Source organism: Leguminivora glycinivorella, chromosome 5 (assembly GCF_023078275.1).
Source record: "Leguminivora glycinivorella isolate SPB_JAAS2020 chromosome 5, LegGlyc_1.1, whole genome shotgun sequence".
Classification (NCBI taxonomy): Eukaryota; Metazoa; Arthropoda; class Insecta; order Lepidoptera; family Tortricidae; genus Leguminivora; species Leguminivora glycinivorella.
The window spans coordinates 26,855,254-26,880,764 of record NC_062975.1 but is presented as its reverse complement, the minus strand read 5'-3'; the positions used below and the strand labels follow the sequence as shown (position 1 = coordinate 26,880,764).

Genomic DNA, 25,511 nt, shown 5'->3' with positions numbered 1-25,511 from the left:
ACCCTGATATTATTTGCACTTCACTATTTACGTAAACTATCGTTTTTTGCAAAATATTCTTGGTGCGAGTAATTTTTAAAAGGTTTGTTACCTACACAAACAAAATTAATTTGACTTTAAGTCTGTTGACAAGTGCAACCTGCGGTAAGGTCGGCGGCAGAGAGTGCCCGGGAGTGACCGGCGCGGGCGCGTGTCCCGGTATATATGCCCTCCCTGAACTCCTCGTTGCTGATACACAACACGCTTTTCGTACGACTTGTAACCTTATTTGAGGGCTGTGCTGTGCGAGGGGAGGCCCGGAGGGCGTGGAGAATCGCGCAGCATCCCTCGCTGACGCTAATCGCGCCGCGATTAAACTATTGTTAAGCGCGCCGACCGCTGACAAGTGACGGCTCCAAAAAAACTATGCACTTGTCGGGGATTATGGTTGCAAAATATTAAATTAATGGCGTAGACATCAGCTACGCTACGTGTCGTGTTGTTGGTGGGTTAGGTACATTACCTTATTTTTATGTAGGTACCTACGGTAGGGTACTTTTGTGTAGACTACCTATATTTATACCTAAATGCAGATATGTACATAATGTTTCACTGCTAAGATCATATCATATTTTATTGAACAGAGTAGGTACCTACGTAACTATATTACAAATACCTCAGGGTTTTAAGGCCGGTAACATACGTACAGCATCTTGTAAGGCGACAGCACTACGCAGACTGTACGCCACGCACTGTCAGCACGCAGCTCGAATACCTACAAGTTGCGGTTGGGTTACAGTCCGTTGTTTAAGGCCCCTTCCATAATTTTCATAACTGAGGGAGTGTTCAAATTTATACAACATATTAATCATAAGAATTTTATTCCATAATAATAAATAACAAATAAGGGTCTAAATATAACTACAGAACTGTCTCTACATAATGTACAAACTTCGCGGCGCATACAAACAATACAAAGTTCAAATAATAGCTAATACCTACATACTTAGTTCCAGTTCCTAATAAATGAGGAGAACTTCGACAAACGTCTAGGCAGTACATTAAAAAATTAAAAAATTCTTTATTCATTTAAAGAATTACTTGATTAATTTTAGTTGTGGATACCCCTTTTTAAGTAAACAAATACCTGTGGTAAGGGGTACCACTCTTCCTTAAACTAGTAGGTAATCTAAACAAGAATAATTTATAATTTATACATTGTTGCTTAAGAAAAAGTATTTCAGTATAAAAATGATTTAGAAACTCGTTTATTAAAAAAATACAGTTAACAGGTTCGCCGTGTAAATTGACCTTGAGGCGTCTTGCTAGAAAGTTAATAAAGCCACTTTAGGATTTTCATACAATAAATCTATAACTCGTACTAAATTTAGTAAGACGATTTTGTAAGTTTTTAATTACCCATAATTCTTTTAAAGCATCTACTTAGAGTACTTAGTAATAGTTTGCCTAATTGTTTGCCTATGGACGGAGTACGCTACTGCCTACGAATTACGATATTTACATATAATAGACGCGGAGTTCCTGTACATAATGCTCTACATTAGGTTCACCAAAGCACGTCTCTCACAGCTTAAAGGTCGAAACCCTTAAGACAAAAAATCTAGACAACCTCTAAGGTGTAACCCTGCAACAATTTCCCCTCACAGAAGGTAATTAGAGCAGTGCTCAACTCAACTCCCGCGCGTGATAAATGTAGGTTGGTGTTGAAGTAGAATAGTTCCTACACCATTCGTCGCCGCTGAGCCCGCGGCCGCGGCGCAGCCCGCTCGGCGCCGCGGCCTACGTCGTCGCTGCAACGGAAAATACAACTTTATTCAATCATTCTACATTTTTATGACTTATTAATACTTATATCCCCAGAAAAAATAGGTATTGGTGGATATCGGGCTCGCGTATAAAATTTGTATTCCCAATAAATTATTGGAACTTAAATAAATAGTAAGAACGGTTTATGTAAAAAAGGAAACCAAGTGGTAAATGTAACCTGTCTAAATAGTGGTGTACAACAGTAAAACTAGTAAATGGACAGAATTCCAGAATGGTCATCCAGAGAATAAATAAGTAGGTCTATTAGTACTATACCTACTAGGATTTCTATTATCTTGGGTACCTACGCCACCCAAACCTAGCCAGGAGCCTCCCTATCCTAATGGGTCTCGGGTCCGCTGATAATTAAATGAAAGGTCACTCAGTGCAGGTCTGAAAGTTTCTGTTGAAATGTTCGGGAATAAAGCAGAAACAAAATAACTCTGAGAAATGAACTGTCATCTGCAATGTGTCCAAGCTAAATCTGCATAAGTGCTTAATGCGAACTTCAAACACTAAGAACATTACAAATCGTTCAGATCGCACAACCCTGTTTGCGATCCGACTTACCACTGCTTCAACATCACCCTGCTAAAGGAGAGTAAGCCTTAACGCAAAAAGATAGAGTCGAGGAATGATCGGTGAGGTGATGCTGTTGGTCCGCCGGATTAAGTCAGCGCGAGCCCACCCGGCCTGAGCAAGGTGACGATCGCTTGCACTATGACAACATTGACAACGAAATGCTTTGTGTCTCTGTATCATTTGTCCATACTAGCGCGAGTGACAGTGATTGATGCGCTACGGAGCCGTAGACGACTGGCGTGTTGGCTATGCGCCCCGGCGCCGGCTGCCTGACCTGTCTCGGTGTTTGTACAAGTGACGCAGCAGCAATGCGAGCATTCCTAATGAAAGTGAAGCAAAGCTTACATCCATGTTAACACTTTTGCATTACTAGATATGTAGGAGACGTTAACACATATGTCACTCAAAAAATCTTTATTAGTTAAGATTAGTAGTTAAGAAAAAACATGTTATTTGTAATTATTTATAGAAATAAACAGTTTTTTTTTTTTTTTTTTACAAGTAATAGACATTTGGGATTTGGTAAAGAAATAATACAAAATTACAAACATTCAACATTCATTTAAAAATCCTCAATAACGTGTAAAAGTAGGTTGTGTAACATTCGTAGCTCGTAGACACTGCTACAGGTTTGTAGCACGTGCTACGGCAGCGGCGCGCGCGCCTCCGTCGGCTGAAAATACGTCTCGAGCGTAGCACTCCGTAGAGCTTCGGCGTAGCGAACAGAAGTTGCTTGCTAGGTGGCAGGAGCCCAAATAGGTAAATAAAACAATAACGTTAATGAAGGTGCCAGAACGCAGCTACTCGCCCAGCTTGTGTATATGTCGTATCAGTTAATTGTTTTGTTGATTATTATTATGTATATGTTTTTTTTTTGTTTCCATCGCCAACACATTCATAGTATTTTAATTACCTACCCAATAAGTATGTACCTAGTAAATAATTTCTAACGTAAGTAAAATAAATTGCTCACTTGATGTAGGTACCTAACCCACCCATTTAATCAAAGCCGCAAGCAAAAGGTAGTCGGTTTACATTTCAAGAGCAACATTATTATAAAACTATTTAAAAACTGCACCAAAAAAAACATCCACCCCATCAAATGAAATCACCACAAACGCGACACGTATTGTGCCTTCATTAAGTGCTCCAAATTGTAACATTTAAGCTCTTTACACTGTTGTTGGGCGCGAGCGCGCATGTTGACGCAGCTGCGCATGCGCATGCACGCGAACAACGACTTTAAATCCTGCGCACTAAGGTTCTATATCAATAGTAGCGTCTATAACGGCAGGTCTCGTGGTCCATTTCAAATAGCACTTGCAATTTTGTGTGCAACTGCACGGGAATTCAGACAAAACGTCGCGTTAATAACGATTATTTTTGATTCGTTGCTACTTTGGCCCCGAGCAGACAAGACTTATGAAAATATTGACTGTGGAGGCGGAAGAGCATGGGACTGGACAGGTGGCTGTCGGGAGTGGCGGGGCCAAGTCTCCGTCAACGTTCGTGTTTACTGCGGAACAGAGTGCTGTCGGTCTAATTGTTATTGTAGATGGCACTAGGACGAAGCAGGGGAAATATTGGAAGCAGATGGTAACTGTTGATGAAACTTGGAGGCCCCATTAGGCCACTAGGTATATTGGGACAAAACAGGACAATAAATACGAAACGTAGTCATCAACGCAAGTTTGCTGTGCACTTACTCTAACCCGCGATATATCGTTTTTGGCCAAGACACTAAAGTAAGACCTCAGTTCTATTGGCGAATGTATACTGAATTACATAAGTAGTAATAAAATGATAGATTTTTGTCCCCGGAGTTTTTATCACAAGGTACCTATTCGTATTAGCGTCCGGAATAAAATTATTAATAGCGCAATTAACACAACGTAGTTTTTTATTATTCCAACAAACTCTACAATATCCCAACACCTGCGTCGCCACAGATTAACGATTTGCATCGGGATAGACCCCGCATGTGTATATCAATCAGCTAATGCGCGGTCAAGTGCGTGATTGCATTACTCGCCATCTGATAACGTTATCACTTGTCCACCATCTCTCCCCCCCACTCCTCCCCTCCGCGCGAGCGCGCACGTGTTTTGATACCATCGACAAATCGCTCCCCTATTCTTACATATTTTGAACACACCCCAGTATACATTGACACCTCAACCCGTAACTCAAATGGTATATTAGAATCAAGAGACACTGGTTTTGATCGTGGACGATTGAGAATTACAGGTCAGATAGCATCGCCCGTGCCGCCGCGGTAATGCATCCACAATGCAATTAAATTGCTGCGTCGATTACAATTGAATCTGCGTGGAGTGCGGAGCTTATTTGATTAATGTGTTTTTGTACGGTTGATTAATAAACTTGTGTAAATAAACATACGATGCAGATGTTTATGTCTTATTTTGTTATATAATATTGATACTGATATAATATTGATACTGTTTTGGTAACTGTGTTAAAAATATTGCGTAATTCTTACTGCCAAGTATTTGTAAAGTTAGTGTAGAGTGTAGACATCAAGTCGGCCACATTCAACTGTCGTAAAGTCCGAATGTTACACAATATTAAATAAGTGCTTAGTGTTAATTTCGTGAATATTTTACTGATAGCCCATTATAGACACGTACCTGCTGTCGCCCCCGTTTTATGTTGTAGCGGCATTGACTGTTACTGTCCTCTTGTAGTTTTTCTGTTTTTGCTTTACGTTTTAATTTTATTTTGTATATGCTACGAATTATTGTTGTTATTATTGTTGTTTCTAACTAAAATAATGTACTTCAAAATGCTAAGGTTTTCAATGATTGCGTATAAAGGGACCGGCGATAACATCGGACAAATAAAAGACCGCAAAAATATCTGTTTCTAGAGCCATAAGAGTGTGTCACATATTTATGCAGCCTCCTGTTTGTACTATCAGCTGCAAAAGTGCATGAAGAAATTATGAATGAATTCAATATTATTGCTGGTGACTGTACCAACTTTGTAGAAATGTCGCTGACGTCGTTATTTAAATAAAACACATTGTCAAAAAATATTATGTGATAATTCGAGCGGCAAAGCTTTATCCACTTGCACTTAATCTCCCTATTGAACTAAATAAAAAAGCATTTGTATAATAACTGTTCTAGCTGAACGCCTCGCTCTAGGTTTGTCGCGCGGCATCACGCCGCTGGGCGCCGAGCGACAAGTGACGCGACAAGTGTCACAAGTGACTGAAGTGACGCCGCACGTGCGGCCATTGAGCGCGCTATTAAAACGATATGTTGCGCGGTGCTTGGGGTGACGGCGCTTACGTCGTCTAGCGGGCGCATTGTCTGTGCCATATTTAATGGGTTATAAAGTTATGTAACGGGAAGTCAATGACTACAATGACTTGAGGATCATCATAGAAGGTAGGTCCGAAAACATTCAGAAGGAAATCATTCGTGGACATATCCATTTGTTTACCGTCATACAAAGTCTATGATAAATTGTTTGTTATGCACTTATTTATTTATTTATTACACAAGAACGGTTACACTAATTACACTTGCTACTAAGTACGTATGGTAATAATACATTTAAATATTAGCAAAGTTAGTAGCCAGTGTAATTGGTGTAACAATAATAATTACGGATATCGAATTAAGAGCTCGTGATTGTGTGTAATAACATACATGTTTCCTTACTTACCAAATGAAAAGGTGGTAAACGGCTTTAAAATGACCTAAGTGCAAACTACAATATGATCATTGCCATGGTCCGGAGTCCGAACCAACCCTACACCGTGACGTGAGTGGCACCCCTCGCACACCGACCCCGCACCCCGCACCCCGCACCCGGCCCCCTCGACCCGCACCGGGGGAATGGCGTCATACCACTCTGATAGGATTTGGATACACTGGTTTTGCGGGATCGCTTTATTTGTGGTGAGTGTGTGGGGTAGAAAATGGGCCAAGTGTCGACGAAAGTATCCAAGTTCGAATACTTCGAGCTTCAGTTTCGTGCGTTAAGTATATTAAAGAATGAATGCAGCACGGTTAGTTAATACGTTTTAATTTTACGTAAATAATGTATAACTGTAACTAGTTCTAGAATATTTAAATCAGGTAGGTAGTATATCTGGTTAGGCGAAATCGCTATTTATAGATTAAGTTTGGTGTTTGAATTATCTATGAATTGTACAAAACGCTGAATGCTTACATACATTACATATTCAAAATTTTATAAAACGTACCTATAACTGCCTCTCTTTACAAAATTAAAGAATGCGTATGTTTGACATGACTTTCAAATAGCTGTACCTACCTTTTTAAATAAAAAGTATCGTTAAAAACTACTTGCAGAATTTTAAAAGACTACCTAACATAAAGTTCAAAAACCGCGTCACATTGCATTTAACACTGTTGCTATTCTTTTAACTTGGCCCCTATCGCACCCTGCCCCCAACACCGCAGTGCGGCTAATGCAGAACCAATGGGTCCGTAATGAGCAGATTGCCGGCGCGACGAATCTGCGCCCGCGCCGCCGCACCGTGCTCCGCCGCGCCGCACCGGCTGCGCGCGCACGTGCACCGCGGCGAATGCAACACCCCTACCGGTCGCCCACCACCTCCACACTAATCTCAACCTTACCTCTCAGGCATACAACTCGTTGCGTTCTTCCTTACTAGTCGTTGATATGTTTACTAGTCTGTACCTTAGTTCTGAGGGATTAGGTCCTAAACATGTTGAGGGAGTAGTTGTGGCGACAGGTTGTGGCGCCGCGGCCGGGTGCCGCTGACAGCGCCACCCACATATTGAATCCGCATGCATTGGGTTATTTGTAATATTTTTCTAATATAATGTTAAGTGGTGAAATGTGATAAAATACGCCAATAAGTAAAACTAGTGGCTAAAATACTTTGACCTTGTATGTTTTTCAGTTGTTTTCAGTCCATAGCAAGAAAGTATATGTGATACAATGATACATATGTATATACTCACAGTATGAAATATAGACCAAGATGAAATAAAAAATGTAGCTAACATTAAAAATGAGGGGATCCCTGATAATGCAATTAAGCTTCTTCCATAGTAATGTACCTATTCTTTATTTTGGGTAACAGCTCCATCCAGGATAAAATGTGTAACTGTACACATGTTTCCGTACTATTATTTTGGGGACGTTTGCGAATATACTTTGACCCATTCGAGTATTTTGTGCAAAAGCCTCTCCAGTCATTTGCCTACTAGAGAGGTTTTTCAACGCTCCCTATGCGACGGACGGGTCAGTAGACACTAGCCAGCGTCACTGGTTGACTCCAGTTAGCGCGTACCTTCAGGTTCCTCCTCCTCCTCCTCCTGCGTGGAGGGCGGCGTGATGGACTCCTCAGGCTCCACGACTTGCGCCTCCGCCTCCGCGGCCGCGCGGTACAACTCGTTGCGGGCCTCCACAACATCGCGCACGATTTCTGTAACACGCGGATTTGCATTCAGTTAGCGTTACTGATGAATGAATGAATTACCTGCCTTGAAAACTTGAGAGCTATTGAAATAAACGACTGTACTCAGGTTATTTTATCGCAACTGCTGCGACATGCCTTGGACATGGACATAGAGTCTAGTCGCCGCGAGCACTCATGCCTGATGATGGGTCTTCTAAATGACTCGAAAAATGTCGAAGCAGTCGCGATAAAATAACGTTAGTACCGCTGTTTATTTAAATAGTTGAATACCTATGCCTCACGAAAGTCTATAACTTGAGAGCTGATCATGTGATGGAATTGGATCTACATACACTCAGAGTAGGGATGCGGTGATGTTATGGGGATGATGAGGATGATGCTTGATGCTGTTGATATTTTATGATTTTAGGAAGCAAACGACAAGGTGAATTATCAGGCGGCCAGAAATACCCTCGTCCAACGTCAGGGATTCAATTGTGTTGTCGGTCCTTAATGAAAGTACACTTCAAAATAAATTTTTTGAAAAAATACTTGAAGTCCGTATCGATCTATCGATCGATGAAGTGGCGATCGGTGAGCTTACCGGTGATGACGTCGCGGCTCGTGATGATGGAGTCCAGCTCCTCGGACACGGCGCTCACCAGCCACGGCATGAACTCCTCGTCCACTCCTGGAAATACCAAGTTGAGCGTCAGATCTCACCATAGTTACATCACGATTGAAAAACAAAGGCGCGAGGCGTAAAGACTATCAGGATGCGTAGCCGAATGGCACAAACGCTCACAAAATCAAAATCAAAATCAAAATAATTTATTCAGCAAATAGGCCACAGGGGCACTTTTACACGTCACATGTACATAGGTATTTAAAAAAATATTTAAAATTGAGTTGAAATTACAATTGATACTATTATATACTAATTCTAAGTTCTAACTAAAGTTAACTCTATACAATTAATTAGAGATGTAGAAGGTCTCTAAATGTCGAATTACAACCAAGAACTACACTAAATTTTAATATAAAAAGTACAAATACAAAAAAAAAAAAAAGTCTAAAATTACTTTAGAGGTGCAAATGACTCTAAATGTCACAACTAAAAATAAAATGTATATCTACTTAATCTAATTCTCCTTAGAGATGTATATGGTCTCCATGAGTCAAAATCATATATTTAAAATATTCACTAAAAGAAAGGAAACAAACGACAACCGAACAAAGTGTCCTAATTTAATAAAAATTAGAATTAAAGTTACTAAGTTATAACAGCCCCAGTAAGCTTAAACAGACCGGTCTTCACAGACGGCACCCGTTCACGAGTATGACGCATATCTCAGCCATCGCCTCCCTCAACCTTTATTCGGGAAGGTGGCGACCCGATCAACGACGCCACCGCAGCAAAGACTTTTAAGTGTGCATGACATGTTTAAGCTGCCAGGCTAAATTAAATATTCAAATAATAAAACATAGCTGTAAGACACTATATTCTGTGCTCGTATGTTACAAAGGAAGGAAATATAGATTTATACAATAAAATTAAAGTAAGATAAACATTAAACATTAAACACATAATCTTGGAGATGTATAAGGTCTCCAAGTGTCCACAACTAAACTTAAATAAAAACAATATAATCAGACGAGAATATGTTCTCATACGTCAATTGAACACTAGTATGCTTAATTACACAATGCAGAGAAAATGAAAAAATATATACGACTTCATTCATCTATTGACAAGCAACCACCTTAAAGGCATCCCTATCATCTATAAAATCACGAAACGAAACGCTTCTTGTAGATATCTATCTCTATCGCTCTTGCGTATTGGCGCGACAGAGCCAGACTACCTTTCGCGGCGTTTCGTTTTCGTTTCGCGTCGGAGAAATGCCATTCGGCTACGGGGCCTGGTAACAGAAATATAGGTAGGTACTACGTCGGACATCTATTGACAAGCAACCACCTTAAAGGCATCCCTATCATCTATAAAATCACGAAACGAAACGCTTCTTGTAGATATCTATCTCTATCGCTCTTGCGTATTGGCGCGACAGAGCCAGACTACCTTTCGCGGCGTTTCGTTTTCGTTTCGCGTCGGAGAAATGCCATTCGGCTACGGGGCCTGGTAACAGAAATATAGGTAGGTACTACGTCGGACTCAAGGACGATTTTATAAATACTTTGTGACGATACATAGACTCCAACCGTCCCACTGCCGAGTAAAGGCATCCTTCTTATATTAAGTATTCCACTTATTCCAATTTCTTCGTGCATGTTGCAATACTTGCTATTAACTTTTAACTAGGTACTGACGTGTTTATGCGGTGTAGTGTAACACTTTAAATTCTAGCGTTTTGTATATAATAAGTACTTAATGTCACTTACAGGTCCAACGCAAACAACTAACATTATTTTACCTTTTTTCCCGACGTTTCGATTACGTAGCACTGGCCGTAGTCAGGGAAGACTCGTTCCGTCCCAGCAATTTTTTAAATTTTTATTATGATCATTCGTTGGTTGACCCTAGTCGAGACAGATATACTAAACGAAGTCAAGAAAAGTGAAAACAGAGTCTAGAATGGAGCTTACCAGTTTGTAAAAGATAGCTTATTTATTCACTTTTGCTTTAAAAAGACCGAGGTTCTATCATCCAAGGAATATGGCGGAAGCGCATATTCCATTCTTTCGCATTTGTCTTCCATTACCTCTGTGCACGCGCTCCAGCAGGTAGCCCTGGTCGCGCAGGCCGGCCAGCACGGCGGGCAGCAGCTCGGCCACGTAGCCCTGCACCAGCGTGGCGGCGGCGGCAGGCTTGTGTGTTACCTCTGTGCACGCGCTCCAGCAGGTAGCCCTGGTCGCGCAGGCCGGCCAGCACGGCGGGCAGCAGCTCGGCCACGTAGCCCTGCACCAGCGTGGCGGCGGCGGCAGGCTTGTGTGTTACCTCTGTGCACGCGCTCCAGCAGGTAGCCCTGGTCGCGCAGGCCGGCCAGCACGGCGGGCAGCAGCTCGGCCACGTAGCCCTGCACCAGCGTGGCGGCGGCGGCAGGCTTGTGTGTTACCTCTGTGCACGCGCTCCAGCAGGTAGCCCTGGTCGCGCAGGCCGGCCAGCACGGCGGGCAGCAGCTCGGCCACGTAGCCCTGCACCAGCGTGGCGGCGGCGGCCCGCGCGCGCGCCTCCTCCGCCGCCACCTGCGCCACTCGCGCCTCCGCCACGCGCCGCTCCTTCTCCTCGTACAGACGCTGAAAAGAACATTGACTGATTTAATTTGTTTAGAACGGAACAACTCCGTAGAGTTACTGATGCTAAAACGGCATTATCCTGCTATCATGCGTACGTAGAGTCAGTTTTGCGTTATGGCCTAATAATGTGGGGTAATAGCACAGACTTTAATAGAGCTTTTGTTGGGCAAAAAAAATGCATTCGAGCATTAAACGGGGTGCGGCCAGGTGAATCTTGCAGACCACTTTTTGAAAGGCTTGGTTTGTTACCACTTCCTTCTCTATAATGTTTGTGAAATGTGCATGTTTGTTCATAAACACAAAGATTTATTTAAGAAAGCCTGTGATAGCCATCCACGCTCTTGCCGTAACCCGGACAGACTATTACCCGATGAACATCCAAGATTAGCAAAACATAAAAAAAGTTGTACGATTATGTGTCTTAATATGTATAACACCTTACCAAACGAATTGAAACAATTAAATATTACTGCATTCAAACGACAGTTGCATGAATGGCTTAAAAAAAAAATTATAGCACAAAAGAGTTTTTGGACATGACAAATAAGTAATTAACCTTGTATGACTTTATATTTTAAATGAATGAAATATATAAAATGTGTAAAGCATGATAGAGTTTGCATACCATTAATGGTTAAACATGAAACTTACCACCTATCGCATTAACACCCGTGTAATTGGTATTGTTTAAAGCAAATAAATTATTCTTATTCTTAACGGAACGGGGCTTCAAAAATAATTGTAATGTGAAGTACAAATGTTTTGGCGTCGGAGGCAGGAGGAGTGTACCTGGTCCATGGCGGCCAGGCGCTGGCGCTCGGCGCGCTCGGCGTCGCGCAGCTCGGCGTAGCGCCGCTGCTGCTCGCGCAGCGTCGCCAGCTCCTCCTCCTGCGCCACCTCCGCCAGCGCCTGCTCCGTCGTCTTCCCCACCAGCACCTCCAGGATCGGGGACACTTCCAGGTCGAAGTCGAATAGCTGTGGACGGGACGAACACATGATGATAAGAGTTATGGAACTGGGAGTTTATTGATAACAATATGAACCGGTAACTCCACAGTGAAGTTGAATACTCACGTCACCGGGATAGATCTGCGTGGCGGCGTCGGCGCCGGTCTTGGCGGGCACGTAGAGCGGCGTGGCGGGGCGGTCCTGGAAGAGGTCGGTCTGCACGCCGACCTCCATCTCCACGCCCTTGTCGAACAGCTCCTCCAGGTAGTACTCGGTCTGGATGGGGTGGTGGCGGCGGCCGGGCGCGGGCGGGGGTCCCGGGGCGCAGGCGCGCGGCCGCGGCGCGCCGGGCCAGCGCGCGCCGCCGCGTGCGCGCCGCCTTCGCTGCCGCGCTCTCGATGCCGTCGCCCTAACGGGACAGATAGACATCACGATTGTTATAAGCTAACATGTAAATTTATCTAAGGTTAACTGGAGGAATGAATTTCCTTTGAACAAAAGAAGTGAAAAAAATAATATTAAACTTGCGCTTGGTTGTTATGATTATATTTAAAATTCGTAGAGGATCGAAAAACTACGATTTATTTTTAGATCCGTTGTCGGAAAACAATCGTCTCCCAGTGGGAAGTGTATTTCCTAAGATGTATGGTCTCGCAAGTCTAGGAAGTCACTGCAAATGAGAACGACCAGCGCAGCGGTATCAGCATGGTCGCGTGATATGTCGTATAGCGTAAGTGCCTTATTTTATACTAATTTTGCAAAAAGGACGCACTGACGCGATTGACTAAATCACGCTGGTGTAAGCCCGGCTTATAATAATTTGTGTTTACATCATTTGTAATAATATTAATTCATTCCGCATATTATGCACACACATACGTTGACCCGAGAGTATTTTTAAAACAACTATCTGCCTATGCACGTCCTACGCAGCCAAATATAGGGCAGTCGATTGTAAAGTTCAATTTAGACAGTAACATGGTTTACATTCTATTTACTGAATACTGAGTAGTGAGACCGTGCATGTGTTGTGATGTCTCGTATGACTGGCCACACACACTGTCAATAATTAATGTACCTATATTATTGTACGTAGGTACTTACCTAATGACTAGAACTCTAACCGCGGTCGACGGACGAGTGACTCGGTCCGCACCGGCCCGGCCGCGGCCGCGCGCCAGTAAACCTACTTTTATTAGTTTTTGGAGCAGCCGGACTTCGGAGCAATAATTTACCCGGGGGCTATGTAGTGACCAAAGGCCGTTAATCCCACGACACATAAAAACATGTGAACCTCTTGAACCCTATCCATAGAGCTAAAATAAACGCATGCTACGAATCTAGCAGTATGTTTGACTATCTTCATAAAGTAAGTTTTTGTGGGACTCTTTACTAGAACGATATTCGTTTTTATTCGAGTTCTGATATCAGTAGCAGATAGTCTGCTGTCCAGCACGGAATCCGAGGTTGGAGAAACATGATTAGTGATTAGGTAAGGTGTTGGTAGGTACTTATCATAAAGCGGCGTATGAGGCGGAGTGCGTGACCGCGTAAGGAAATGCGTCACTCAAGGCTATGGGAGCCCTTGCCCGCGCCCCGTGCCCTGTACCCGCAGCGCTGCCCGCCACACGCGTAGGATATATTGATATTACCTACTTCTTGTAGCCTACAAGTTGTAGGGCTTTGAAAGACCTAAGCTTTTTTATTAAAATTTTAAATTTCGTAGGTTCTAACAGTTGAAAACTTGACACTAAAGGACCAAATTTGGTAGATGTGATCGATGTGTGATATTAAATTTTCATTGAATGTCTATTGATATTATCCATCTGAACCTTAATTCTATACACAAAATAAGCAGGCTCTCTGAATTGGATAATTATGTTTCTTGGAAATACTAACATAAGGCACTTCACCTTGACTTGTCATTCAACGGCTAGACCTTAGTCGCTGTAAGTGGTGACTATTGCTGCTAAGGTCTACAAGCGATTTCGCAGGCGTAGGTCTGTAATCAACAGTCATTTATTATTATTACCGTTGGAAGGTCTACTTTTGATACACAACGCCTGACTTTTATACGCATTAAAAAAACAGTTATTTTTATGTGTCCCTTCTTTTGACCAACTTATACAATCATGTTGAATTGAATTACATAATTATGAATACGTGTTACAAGTAAAAAAAACCGGCCAAGAGCGTGTCGGGCCACGCTCAGTGTAGGGTTCCGTAGTTTTCCGTATTTTTCTCAAAAACTACTGAACCTATCAAGTTCAAAACAATTTTCCTAAGAAATATTTATAAAATTCTACTTTTGTGATTTTTTTCATATTTTTTAAACATATGGTTCAAAAGTTAAAGGGGGGGGACGCACTTCTTTTTCCTTTAGGAGCAATTATTTCCGAAAATATTAATATTATCAAAAAACGATCGTAGTAAACCCTTATTCATTTTTAAATGCCTATCCAACAATATATCACACGTTGGGGTTGGAATGAAAAAAAATATCAGCCCCCACTTTACATGTAGGGGGGGTACCCTAATAAAACATTTTTTTCCATTTTTTATTTTTGCACTTTGTTGGCGTGATTGATGTACATATTGGTACCAAATTTCAGCTTTCTAGTGCTAACGGTTACTGAGATTATCCGCGGACGGACGGACGGACGGACGGACGGACGGACGGACGGACGGACAGACAGACATGGCGAAACTATAAGGGTTCCTACGGTTGACTACGGAACCCTAAAAATAGTGTTCATATGATAATTGATTAGATTAACTACCAAATTAAACACTAATGTGAACCGGAGAATAAATTGTAACAGCCGCGTAAAATCGTGACAGCGGCTGAGTATCGCGAAATGATGGCAAATATTAGGACACGGCTAATAACGCGTTGGAATGTAAATAAATGCAAGGTAAAGACAAGTGTGCGAGGGTGCGCGTTGCGTGCGTGCTTTGCTTCGGCCGGGCGTACGGTCAAGCCAGCCTAATATAATAAGGAGTTAGGTACCTACTTACATCGAGGCTAAGCATATCAGTTGCTGTTAGAGTTATCTTGTAGTGTTGAAACTTGTTTGCGTGTTATCGGTATACTTAATAAACAAGAATCTAATGTACCGTAACATAATTATATATATAATGAACGAATGACTTACGCTTTCTGAGAGTACCTACTAAGTTTCCTGTGAATTATAACAGTATGGAGGAGGAGAGTGTTCTCCTATACAAAACAAAAACTCAAAATCGATACAGTAATGTGATTTCCAGCAAAAAACATTCTTTAAAATCTGCATTAAATTTCCAATGTTTTGACGTGAATGAACGCGGCGGCACGCTCGGCGTCACGTGCTGGCCGGCTCGCCGTAGCCGTAGCGACACGTAAATTATTACTTACTTACTAGCCTGCTGCTAGATTATCAAAATGCATAAATTTGGCTACTTTATGTTTAAACTAACTTTACGGTTCCTTTATGTTTTACTACGTTCACATAGTAGAGTCATTCGGGTCAAGAGCACGCACTTTATTTTTGATGGCCCCTAAAATCTATACCAAATAAGATATTTGACTTATTTAAGTATAAAATTGGTCGGATATAAGTACATTTTCATTAATTAGGCAAATTTACCATCAATGTTCATTAGCTTGCTCGGTACATACGTTTAAAGCAAAAAAGACCCAATGCGTCCTCTTGACCCGATATGTGGGTAAAATTACGCACGCATTAGGGTAAAACTACGCGCAAGGGGTAAACGTACGCATTCAGGTTTCTAGAGAGGTGGGTACTCGAATAAAATAAAGGTTGGCAATAATCAACATTTATTATCATTTGTTGTGAACAACTGAACATACTATTCAACATCTTACGCATTAATAGCATTAAGAAAGCTGATTGATGAATTACTATGTTCGTGGAAGTTTAACTGTACTAGAACAGAGATCAAAATAATTATTTTTAATTCAACAGCCTCATTAAATTTTAAAATAATTTTTATTTTACGCCTCTAGAACATTTACTAATAACTAACTTTGAACATGAATTATTTATTATCTTTAGTTGAATATTTTCGTCACAAATGGGGCATTTTATTAACTTACTCTTTTTATTCATAATCTTTTTATTTTGTTTCTTTTTAATAGTTGCATTGCATTTTTTGTTGGTTCCTAATGCTCCAGGCTTAGTGTCAAACTTCACCTCTCCTCTTTTCTGAAATAAAAAAAAAAAAACTAAACAACTTTTTGTTATTATCCTACGCGTTGGGGCACGAGTACGCGTCGTGAGTAAAAGTACACATGCGTACTTTTAAAGTCGCACTCTTACCCCAATCGGGAAATTTCTAACATCAACTGACACACCACACGGGTTAATTACATTAAAGAAAATATATATGATCTCATAATAAGTACAATAAATATACAATAGAAAGAAAGTAAACTTACTTCCAGATAATTATCCATTCAACTACAACACACTTTTCCCGGTAACAAATATGGAACGAAATTATTGCACCACAGACGTTCGGCGACCTGTCGCACCGAGTACTCATTTTGTGCCGGAGTGGCACGTGGCTCCTGAACGGCGACACAAGCGCCACCTAATTTTGCCAACATACGCCTCGCTCCCCTTCCCCGCTGTCGGAGATCGGGCTACTGCGTACGTTTACCCACTGCGTTCCGTTACCCCGAATGACTCTATGCATTAGGTTAGGTAGGACATATTTCGGATTAAAGTAAAAAGGAAAAATTAGAACAGTTTACTTGCCTCCAATATGTCCGGTACTCTATATAATCATTTAAAAATTAAACAAGGCATAATTGTATAAATAAGCGCAGCATGGAAAATCGAAGAAATTTCTTGAAGTCGTTCACTGAAACTAATGAAAGACTTGTCAAATGATTACTGAAACGACCGCAACTGTCTATTCCTGTCCACATCGATTACAGGTAAACAAGTACATGTGCTGAAAGACTCAAGTTTTAAACTAGTAAGTAAACAATGTCTATGCAAGAAAATAGGAGGAATGCAGACAAGAGCCGTCAGGCGTCGTCGAGGGTGAACAATAATAGACCCTATTACTTTAATGACAAAGTTTAAATTGGGGTCAGTAAGTAGCCAAGGGTCATTTGTAGCAATTTGCCCGAACGCTGACTGACATGCTAATGTTGTTTTTCACTGAATTATTTGAGTGCATGTGAAGGAATTAAGATCAGTTTGTAGAGTCGACTTTAAGTCATAGTGTGAGGGTTGCAAGTTGTGTGGTCGCTACCCGGGTGTCATGTATATTGAATGTGGGATGCGTCATATCGCGTATTGCAGCGCCCGGTCTGGTATGATAGAGCGATTATGCGACATTCACCTTGCTATAATAATGTCAGTAATCAGTATCGTCACCTGCAACTACTTGTTGGCTTTCGCACTATGACCTTAGGTCGGGCTTATTAATGTGGTGAATCGAGTCCCAGCTATACCCTAACATAACAATATCATCCAATTATTAAATGTTTTTTGAAAGTTTACTCACAACTTTTGTTTGTTTATAAGTAAGTTTTATAACAGTAGATCTAAAACCACATGTAACTAAAGCCCTTAGAAGCACTCGACTTTTTGTTTTGCCAGATGCCATCAACTGCTTTTAAATGCCTGTTTTGTTGTTGACGAAGTTTTACTTATTACTAGTTTTAGACTATTAATAGTTTATTCCATCGCAATAAGAAGTATAATGGCCATCAGGTAGTGGTCAGCGAGGTGAGCAGCCTGCGGGCGGCAGTCAACGGCCGGCCCACTTACGGCGCCAACATCTAATATTGATCATTGTGTGGCGATGGCGAGCGGCCGCGCGCCGAATGCCCCTTCATTTCTGTCCTTGCAAGAATTGTCCCACTGCTAACTGAATCAAGTTCAAACTTAATACGAAAGTCACCGAACGAAACGTCGCAATCGGTTGCAAGCTTCCCTTGTCAGCTGTGTGGCAAAGTATGTCGCTCTCGCGTAGGTCTGGGTACGTAGCCGAATGGCACAAACGCTCACGAAACGAAACGCTCGTAGATATCTATCTCTGTCTCTCTTGCGTATTGGCGCGAGAGAGCCAGACTACCTTTCGCGGCGTTTCGTTTTCGTTTCGCGTGGCAGAAATGCCATTTCTCGGACATTAGACAAAGACAAATAGACGCTAAGGACAGTAGTAGAAAATACGAAACTACGAGTAATTATGTATTGTTATAAGAGAAGCAGGTATTCATTAGAAGAGCAAGACAAACTAATGTTACACTTTGTCTCTATTCTCTGCACGAATTTAGGACAGAAAACAACGAAATAAATAATCTCAGCTAACCATAGTTTCTATCATATTCTAGTCGGAATATTTCGCTTATGAGTGTTGGCTTGTAAACACATACGATAGCATCTGGTAAAAAGCCGAGGAAGGAAACCAACAGTGAGTCGACGCCGCCAGCCGCCGAGGAACTGTCGGCTTATTCAAATCGTGCTAATAACATTAGGTGTAGGGTTTGCAATATCCGCCGATTTTTCGGATCCGGATATTTCGGATCTTAAAATATGACGGATCCGGATATCCGGATATTTCGGATAAAACGGATCCGTGTTGAAAAGTTAGCTTTTTATAGGGATTTCGTCAAATTTAAACTCACAAAACGACATAAATATAGTGTATTATTGTGTCATTAACTTTTTAGACAAACTTTTTACACATAATTAATGTCAATCCCATTTTACAGCATATAACATTAAACAGTAGGCCAATATTTTTGTTTAACATAAGATAACAGGGTAATTTAGTGTTCACTAATACCTCCGTATTTACTGGGACGTCAATCTTCTGTAACCACAGCCAATACATCCAGGCAGAAGTAGGAAAATAAGTAGGATAATCGTTGGACCAGGGAGTGTCAATATGTAACTACACAAAAAGTATTACACTTGTAAAATATGTGACACATATTTAGTTATCATGTACCAATTTCATGAAATTACGCTTCAATGCCTACTTCCTGAACCTTTAATACTCGTAGCTCATTAAATCCGGCTGTATTAGAACAATCTTCCGTTATTATATATATAAAACTAATCGAAATCGGCTGAGTAGTTCCAAAATACTGTGGAATGAATTGTCGCCAGCGGTATTTCCGGAGCAATACGACCTTTAAGAAAAGAGCGTACAGCACTCCCAGCTTAAAGGCTGGCAAGGCACCTCCAATCCTTCTGGCGTTTCGGGAGTCCATGGGCGGGAGTGATCGCTTACCATCGGGCTACCTGCCTGCTAGTTAGCCTCCCATCTCATAAATAAAAAAAGTGGCTTTGGATTCAGCCTATAACATTTTTATAAAGGTAATTAATTTCTCTTTAAGCTTAAAAGCATCCATTTCATTCGTTTCTGCTTATATACAAAACTAGCTTTTACCCGCGGCTTCGCCCGCGTAATAAAAGTATTCTTATTGAAACGTTTACAAAAAATAAGATTTTCATTTGGATCCGTAGGTTTCTTTGTAGGTACAGATGTCCGCGATTATTTCGATTAAGGTAAAGCGGGGCAATTCTCGACTGGAGGGCCATTGTAACTGATCTATTTGCTGTACGGTCCGGTTTTGGCTGACTGTACCTTACACATATTACTATTGCTTTAAAATAAATTCTTGCAATGATTGTAGAATTGTTACAAAGCGACCACAGCGTAGGTAGTAGGTACGAATATGTATGTATTTTACCTATTTAAATATTTATACTGGGGAAACTTCATACAACCCACATAGCCAGTATCTCGACGCTATGGTCGGTAGGGTAGAAAGTACTTCCTTGCATTATCGCTTACAATTTTTTCCATTTTGCTTATACTTATTGCAAACGTAAACATATAAAAGGCAAGCAAACAACGATCTACTTACAGCACATTGAATGTAATAGTTATTACGGATGCAGGATACTCGCCGATGCCTACTTACTAATACCTTCCCACTGAGCCACCTGTAGATTTATGCCCCCGTCCCCGTCCCCTATTTCTATCCCTATCCCTATCCCTAACCCTATCCCGTTCCGTCCCCTCCCTGTCCCTGTCCCTGTCCCTGTCCCTGTCCCTGTCCCTGTCCCTGTCCCTGTCCCTGTCCCTGTCCCTGTCCCTGTCCCTGTCCCTGTCCCTGTCCCTGTCCCTGTCCCTGTCCCTGTCCCTGTCCCTGTCCCTGTCCCTGTCCCTGTCCCTGTCCCTGTCCCTGTCCCTGTCCCTGTCCCTGTCCCTGTCCCTGTCCCTGTCCCTGTCCCTGTCCCTGTCCCTGTCCCTGTCCCTGTCCCTGTCCCTGTCCCTGTCCCTGTCCCTGTCCCTGTCCCTATCCCTGTCCCTGTCCCTGTCCCTGTCCTGTCCCTGTCCCTGCCCCTGCCCCTGCCCCTGCCCCTGCCCCTGCCCCTGCCCCCCCTGCCCCTGCCCCTGCCCCTGCCCCTGCCCCTGCCCCTGCCCCTGCCCCTGCCCCTGCCCCTGCCCCTGCCCCTGCCCCTGCCCCTGCCCCTGCCCCTGCCCCTGTCCCTGTCCCTGCCCCTGCCCCTGCCCCTGCCCCTGCCCCTGCCCCTGCCCCTGCCCCTGCCCCTGCCCCTGCCCCTGCCCCTGTCCCTGTCCCTGTCCCTGTCCTTGCCCCTGTCAAATTATCATGCTAGGAGGTGAACTATAAAAAATCCTTTCTTAGTGCTCCTCTAAGGAACTTCCGTGTTAATTTGAAATCTCTTGAACCAGAAGTAAAGATAAAAACTAAAGCTATACTTATGGCTATTTTGGATATTTTAACCTCATTGCACAACAACAGGGGAGAATATTTCTTTTCCACCTCATTAAATTTTAAAATCGTTGTATTTATCGTGATCAGCGACCCGATAAACCATAAAAACGATACCCATATTGTGCTTTGACTTTACCCCCTTTGCACCCCTTTAGGGGTCAAATTTCTTTAGAAATCCTCCTGTGAAGTTTCGAATAAAATAGTCAAACTAATCTTGTTTCCCCATACAAACTTTGAACCCCCATTTCACCCTTTTAAGAGGAGAATTTTGAAAAATCCTTTCTTAGTGCTCCTCTACGCCATATAAGGAACCTTTGTGCCAAATTTGAAATCTCTAGGACCAACAGTTTCGGCTGTGTGTTGATATGTCAATCAGTCAGTCAATATCTTCTTTTATATATTTAAACCCCATTGCACCACAACAGGGGAGAAGGTATTTCACTTCCGCCTCGTTAGATTTTAAAAACTTTGTGTTTATCGTGATCAGCGACCCGATAAACCATAAAAACGATACCCATATTGATTTTTTGACTTTATCACCCCCTTTTCACCCTTTTAGGGGTTAAATTTTCAAAAAACCTGAAACACATAGTCAGCCATATGTCTTAAGGAATCTTCCTGTGAAGTTTCGAATAAAATAGTCAAACTAATCTTGTTTCCCCATACAAACTTTGAACCCCCATTTGACCCCCTTAGGAAGTGAATTTTGGAAAATTCTTTCTTAGTGCTCCTCTACACTATATAAGGAACCTACTTGACAAATTTGACGTCTCTAGGACCAGCGGTTTCGGCTGTGCGTTGATATGTCGGTCAGTCAGTCAATATCCTCTTTTATATATTTTTTTGATATTTAAACCCCATTGCACCACTACAGGGGAGAAGGTATTTCACTTCCGCCTCGTTAGATTTTAAAAACGTTGTATTTATCGTGATCAGCGACCCGATAAACCATAAAAACGATACCCATATTGATTTTTTGACTTTATCACCCCCTTTTCACCCTTTTAGGGGTTAAATTTTCAAAAAACCTGAAACACGTATTCAGTCATATGTCTTAAGGAATCTTCCTGTGAAGTTTCGAATAAATTAGTCAAACTAATCTTGTTTCCCCATACAAACTTTGAACCCCCATTTGACCTCCTTAGGAGGTGAATTTTGGAAAATCCTTTCTTAGTGCTCCTCTACACTATATAGGGAACCTACGTGCCAAATTTGAAATCTCTAGGACCAGCGGTTTCGGCTGTGCGTTGATATGTCAGTCAGTCAGTCAGTCAGTCAGTCAGTCAGTCAGTCAGTCAGCTTCTTCTTTTATATATTTAGATTAATAATTTATCGTTATTCCTGTCGGGACGCATCCAGTTAGTAACGACTAACGACGACAGTTTTAAAAACGATGGTTTACTGTTCATTTCGTTTACTTAAGAAACATTAAGTACCTAATACATATTAGTTTCATAGATTCTTCGCATAGCGTAATGTACCTAACCTAACAACTTGATATTCTGTAGTATTTGAATGAAATAAAAATGAATAAACATTTTAAGCTACAAAATACACGAAATAATTCATAAGTTTTATTCGAAAACTCTTTCTGGTGTAGATCGATGGCTATATTTAACGGATCCGTATTATCCGTATTATCCGGATCCTATGAGTCCTCGGATCCGGATCTCAAATTCAACGGATATCCGGATAATTCGGATATCCGGATATCCGGATCTCAAACCCTAATTAGGTGGTACTGTTTATTGTATTATGTTTGGCTTTGAAAGTGAAAAATTTCGGACATGAATGAATTTGGAACAGTTAGAAGTATACATAGATTACATCATATTTTATTTACTTAAAAAACGCCTACGCAAGACAAGATAGAAATAATACATCTATTATAAATTGAAATAGATATCATACACGAAAGAAAAAACGGCAAGGCCCACTGGTGGCCACTGTTAGCCGCGTAAGCTGAAGACCCGGGTTCGATTCCCGGCTCGGCCACCAGTGGGCCTTGCCGTTTTTTATTTCGTGTATGATATCTATTTCAATTTATAATTTATATATAGTAGTGTGACTACTTGAAAAAAAAAGAACAAATCAAAAAAATATTCAATAAAATAATTTGATTTGTTCCCTAGTTGAATACAACTATTTGTATTGGATGTGTTGAACGCCAAAACCCATTTCGGGTTGTCATATTGCCCAAGAAAGTGTTTTTATATTTTTACTTTAAATCTGATCTTGCAACTACGTGGCACCACTTGGATAGACGGCAGTAGTAGAGTAGTGTTACTCAGTAGTCTCAGTACTCAAGTGAGACTGAAGATGTGCGGCAAAGGTGCTGCCGCGTACGATGCGCTTGTGTATCAGGTAGCCGTGCTACAGTACTCACGTGAGACTGGGGGTCCAAGTGAGTGTCGTGCTCATTAGTTACAGAACAAACGCGAGACTGAGAATACATACATGAGACTGTCATGCTCAGTAGTTACAGAACTCACGTGAGACTGGGAGCATGAGAGTGTGTTACACTAGTGTGAGAACTCACGTGAGACTGGGGATGCGCGGCGAAGGTGCTGCCGCGCACGATCCGCTTGTCGTGCATCAGGTTGCCGCCTGTCGTCGCCATGCTGCCGCTGCAACAACACGACAGGTCAGGAGGGGTAACATCAAACACTGGCGCAAGAAAACGTGCATGGAAAAATAAACTTTTTCAGAGATAATCAAATATTTGTCTTTAGACAGGTCATTATCATTATTCTCACATTGGGTAAGTATAACATATCGTGACTGTAGAGTACGAACCTAGGTAGGTACGTCGAGGTACTTTGTGAATGTGGTTATGGTTGGAAGCAGAAGAATCGTGTTTTCAATGTTTGACTACATCGAGAATTGGTCATCATGAGCACTACAACCCGTGAGAATTATCGTTTTATTTCATCAATGTCATCATCATCAAATACTAAGTATTTTGTATCAAATACTAAGTATTAATCTGCTTTCTTGATGCATTCATTTTGTTGTTGACGAGTATTTTCAATTCGATTCACAGCGAACTCTACCTACATGAAATCGACATTGCTGAAATCATTCCCATTGCGATTGCCAACTGAAAACTACAATAAAGTAGCATCGAGATAAGATAAGGGCTACAAACGAGTAGGGCCCGGCTCAATGACGGCCCCGATTCGGCCATGAATCGTTAATGAGGCTCTCAGCTGTAGGTTCTGTGGCTCGTCATACCGGCCATACCAGGCCATCACTTGTCAATTTCGTGTTAAAAATTCACACTTCCAACGCCGACCCGGTTTACAGTAGCTACTTACTGCTTCTGCAGTAGCTACTGTAAAGCTACAGTCATTCACAAGATAACAGAGCACCGTGCTGCCATCTGACCAAAATAACTTTGACCTTTCGCCAGGCTTACATTGCGGACGGGTAACGTGTGGATGACGAGGAAGATCTACTAACTGAATAGACCTCAGCGTCTAAGACAATATTTTTGATTTAGAGACAGTGAACGATTCATTTCAATAGAAAAACAATGATAATATGAAATAATGTGAAATAATCAAACCTCTTTTGAAAATTCGATTTGCTTATTTTGAGATCATCGTGTGCAGCAAATGTTCGGGATGCTTCCCGCACAGTCTTGAGATGATATAGTTGATAACACTGCAGTTTCCACTGATATAACGATTTATTGATAATATGATAAAAATGATACAATTATTGAATACACTCCGCGGCGGTCGGGCATGTACTGTCTCATATAGGTAAAATAAATGCTGACTGACGGAAAGTGCTGATGAGCGAAATGTTAATCCTTGTACGGACTGTACATGCTCCCGGGCGCGAGATGAAAAAAGATAAGACATAAAAAATATAAGATATGATAAAATTAAAAAAGTAAACACAACATAAAATCATTCACTCGCGGCGAATCGTCCTCCTACGATGGGTGACGTAGCCTTGTCGAGTCCCCGTGCTCTCGAAAAATTTATCCTGGGGTTGGTTTTGGGTTGCACATTAGGTGTACGTTGCGGGTTGGCCTCCTCTCGATTGTCATCTCTGGCAACATACTGGATTCTAATATTCGCGGATGCGTCGCTGGGGGGCACCGGAGGTATCTGCGCCGAACAGCGAAGACGCAAGCGTTTCCATGTATATATGATGAACACTACTATAGCGGCGGCTAATAGTAGGTATACAAGGACGTACTGATGGACGTCGTGAGTTGATATTTGGTCGGCTAATATTCCAGATTCACTAGCCTTCATTTCTTCCACTTGTCTATCGATATCCATAAATTGCTTCTTGTAATCGCCGCTTGTAGGTGTAGAAACGTTTTCTTCTTGTATAGGTACTGATAAGTTTATGATGTTGTTGATAGGAGGCATTACGATGTTCACTAAATTAGGCTGGATGTTGAGGTTATTCGTATGATATTTATGAGCGAATATTGTGAGCGATTCGCTTTTAATGACACAGCCTTCTCCCAGAGAAATAATGCCTGCTCCGCTTATCTGCTCTGCGGTAACTTGAGATTCACATATGATTCTTATGGTTCGATGACCGCAGGAAAAGTATAAATAGTTGTTTTGTTTAGTCAACCTTTCCCATTTATCCATGCAGGGTTGCTTGATACTACTACATTTTGTCTCACTTCTGTCCTTGATACATAAGTTGTCGTCTTCATTCATGTGATATATAGGCCTTTGTAAAGGGCAT

The 25,511-nt window shown here is 41.7% G+C and overlaps 1 protein-coding gene across 1 annotated transcript; it reads right to left on the bottom strand.

Moving 5' to 3' along the window:
• Nucleotides 1–471: 471 nt before the first annotated feature.
• Nucleotides 472–25,180, bottom strand: LOC125225993 (radial spoke head protein 3 homolog). The gene is made up of 8 exons (XM_048129807.1): nucleotides 25,002–25,180; nucleotides 23,282–23,416; nucleotides 12,143–12,425; nucleotides 11,858–12,043; nucleotides 10,888–11,068; nucleotides 8,418–8,504; nucleotides 7,706–7,840; nucleotides 472–1,790 (listed from the first exon to the last, which is right to left on the bottom strand). The coding sequence occupies exons 1-8, from the start codon at nucleotides 25,178–25,180 to the stop codon at nucleotides 1,780–1,782; spliced, it is 1,197 nt and encodes a 398-aa protein (XP_047985764.1). The 3' UTR covers nucleotides 472–1,779.
• Nucleotides 25,181–25,511: the final 331 nt, after the last annotated feature.

Bases quoted from the DNA above. Each gene is read 5' to 3' on its own strand.
- LOC125225993 (XM_048129807.1), bottom strand. From the start codon at position 25,180: ATGCCTCCTATCAACAACATCATAAACTTATCAGTACCTATACAAGAA. The intron at 23,417-25,001 runs GTACGTCCTTGT...GTGTTGTTGCAG, and splicing joins TCAACTCACGACGTCCATCA to CGGCAGCATGGCGACGACAG. The intron at 8,505-10,887 runs GTAACACACAAG...TGGTATTTCCAG, and splicing joins GCTGGAGCGCGTGCACAGAG to GAGTGGACGAGGAGTTCATG.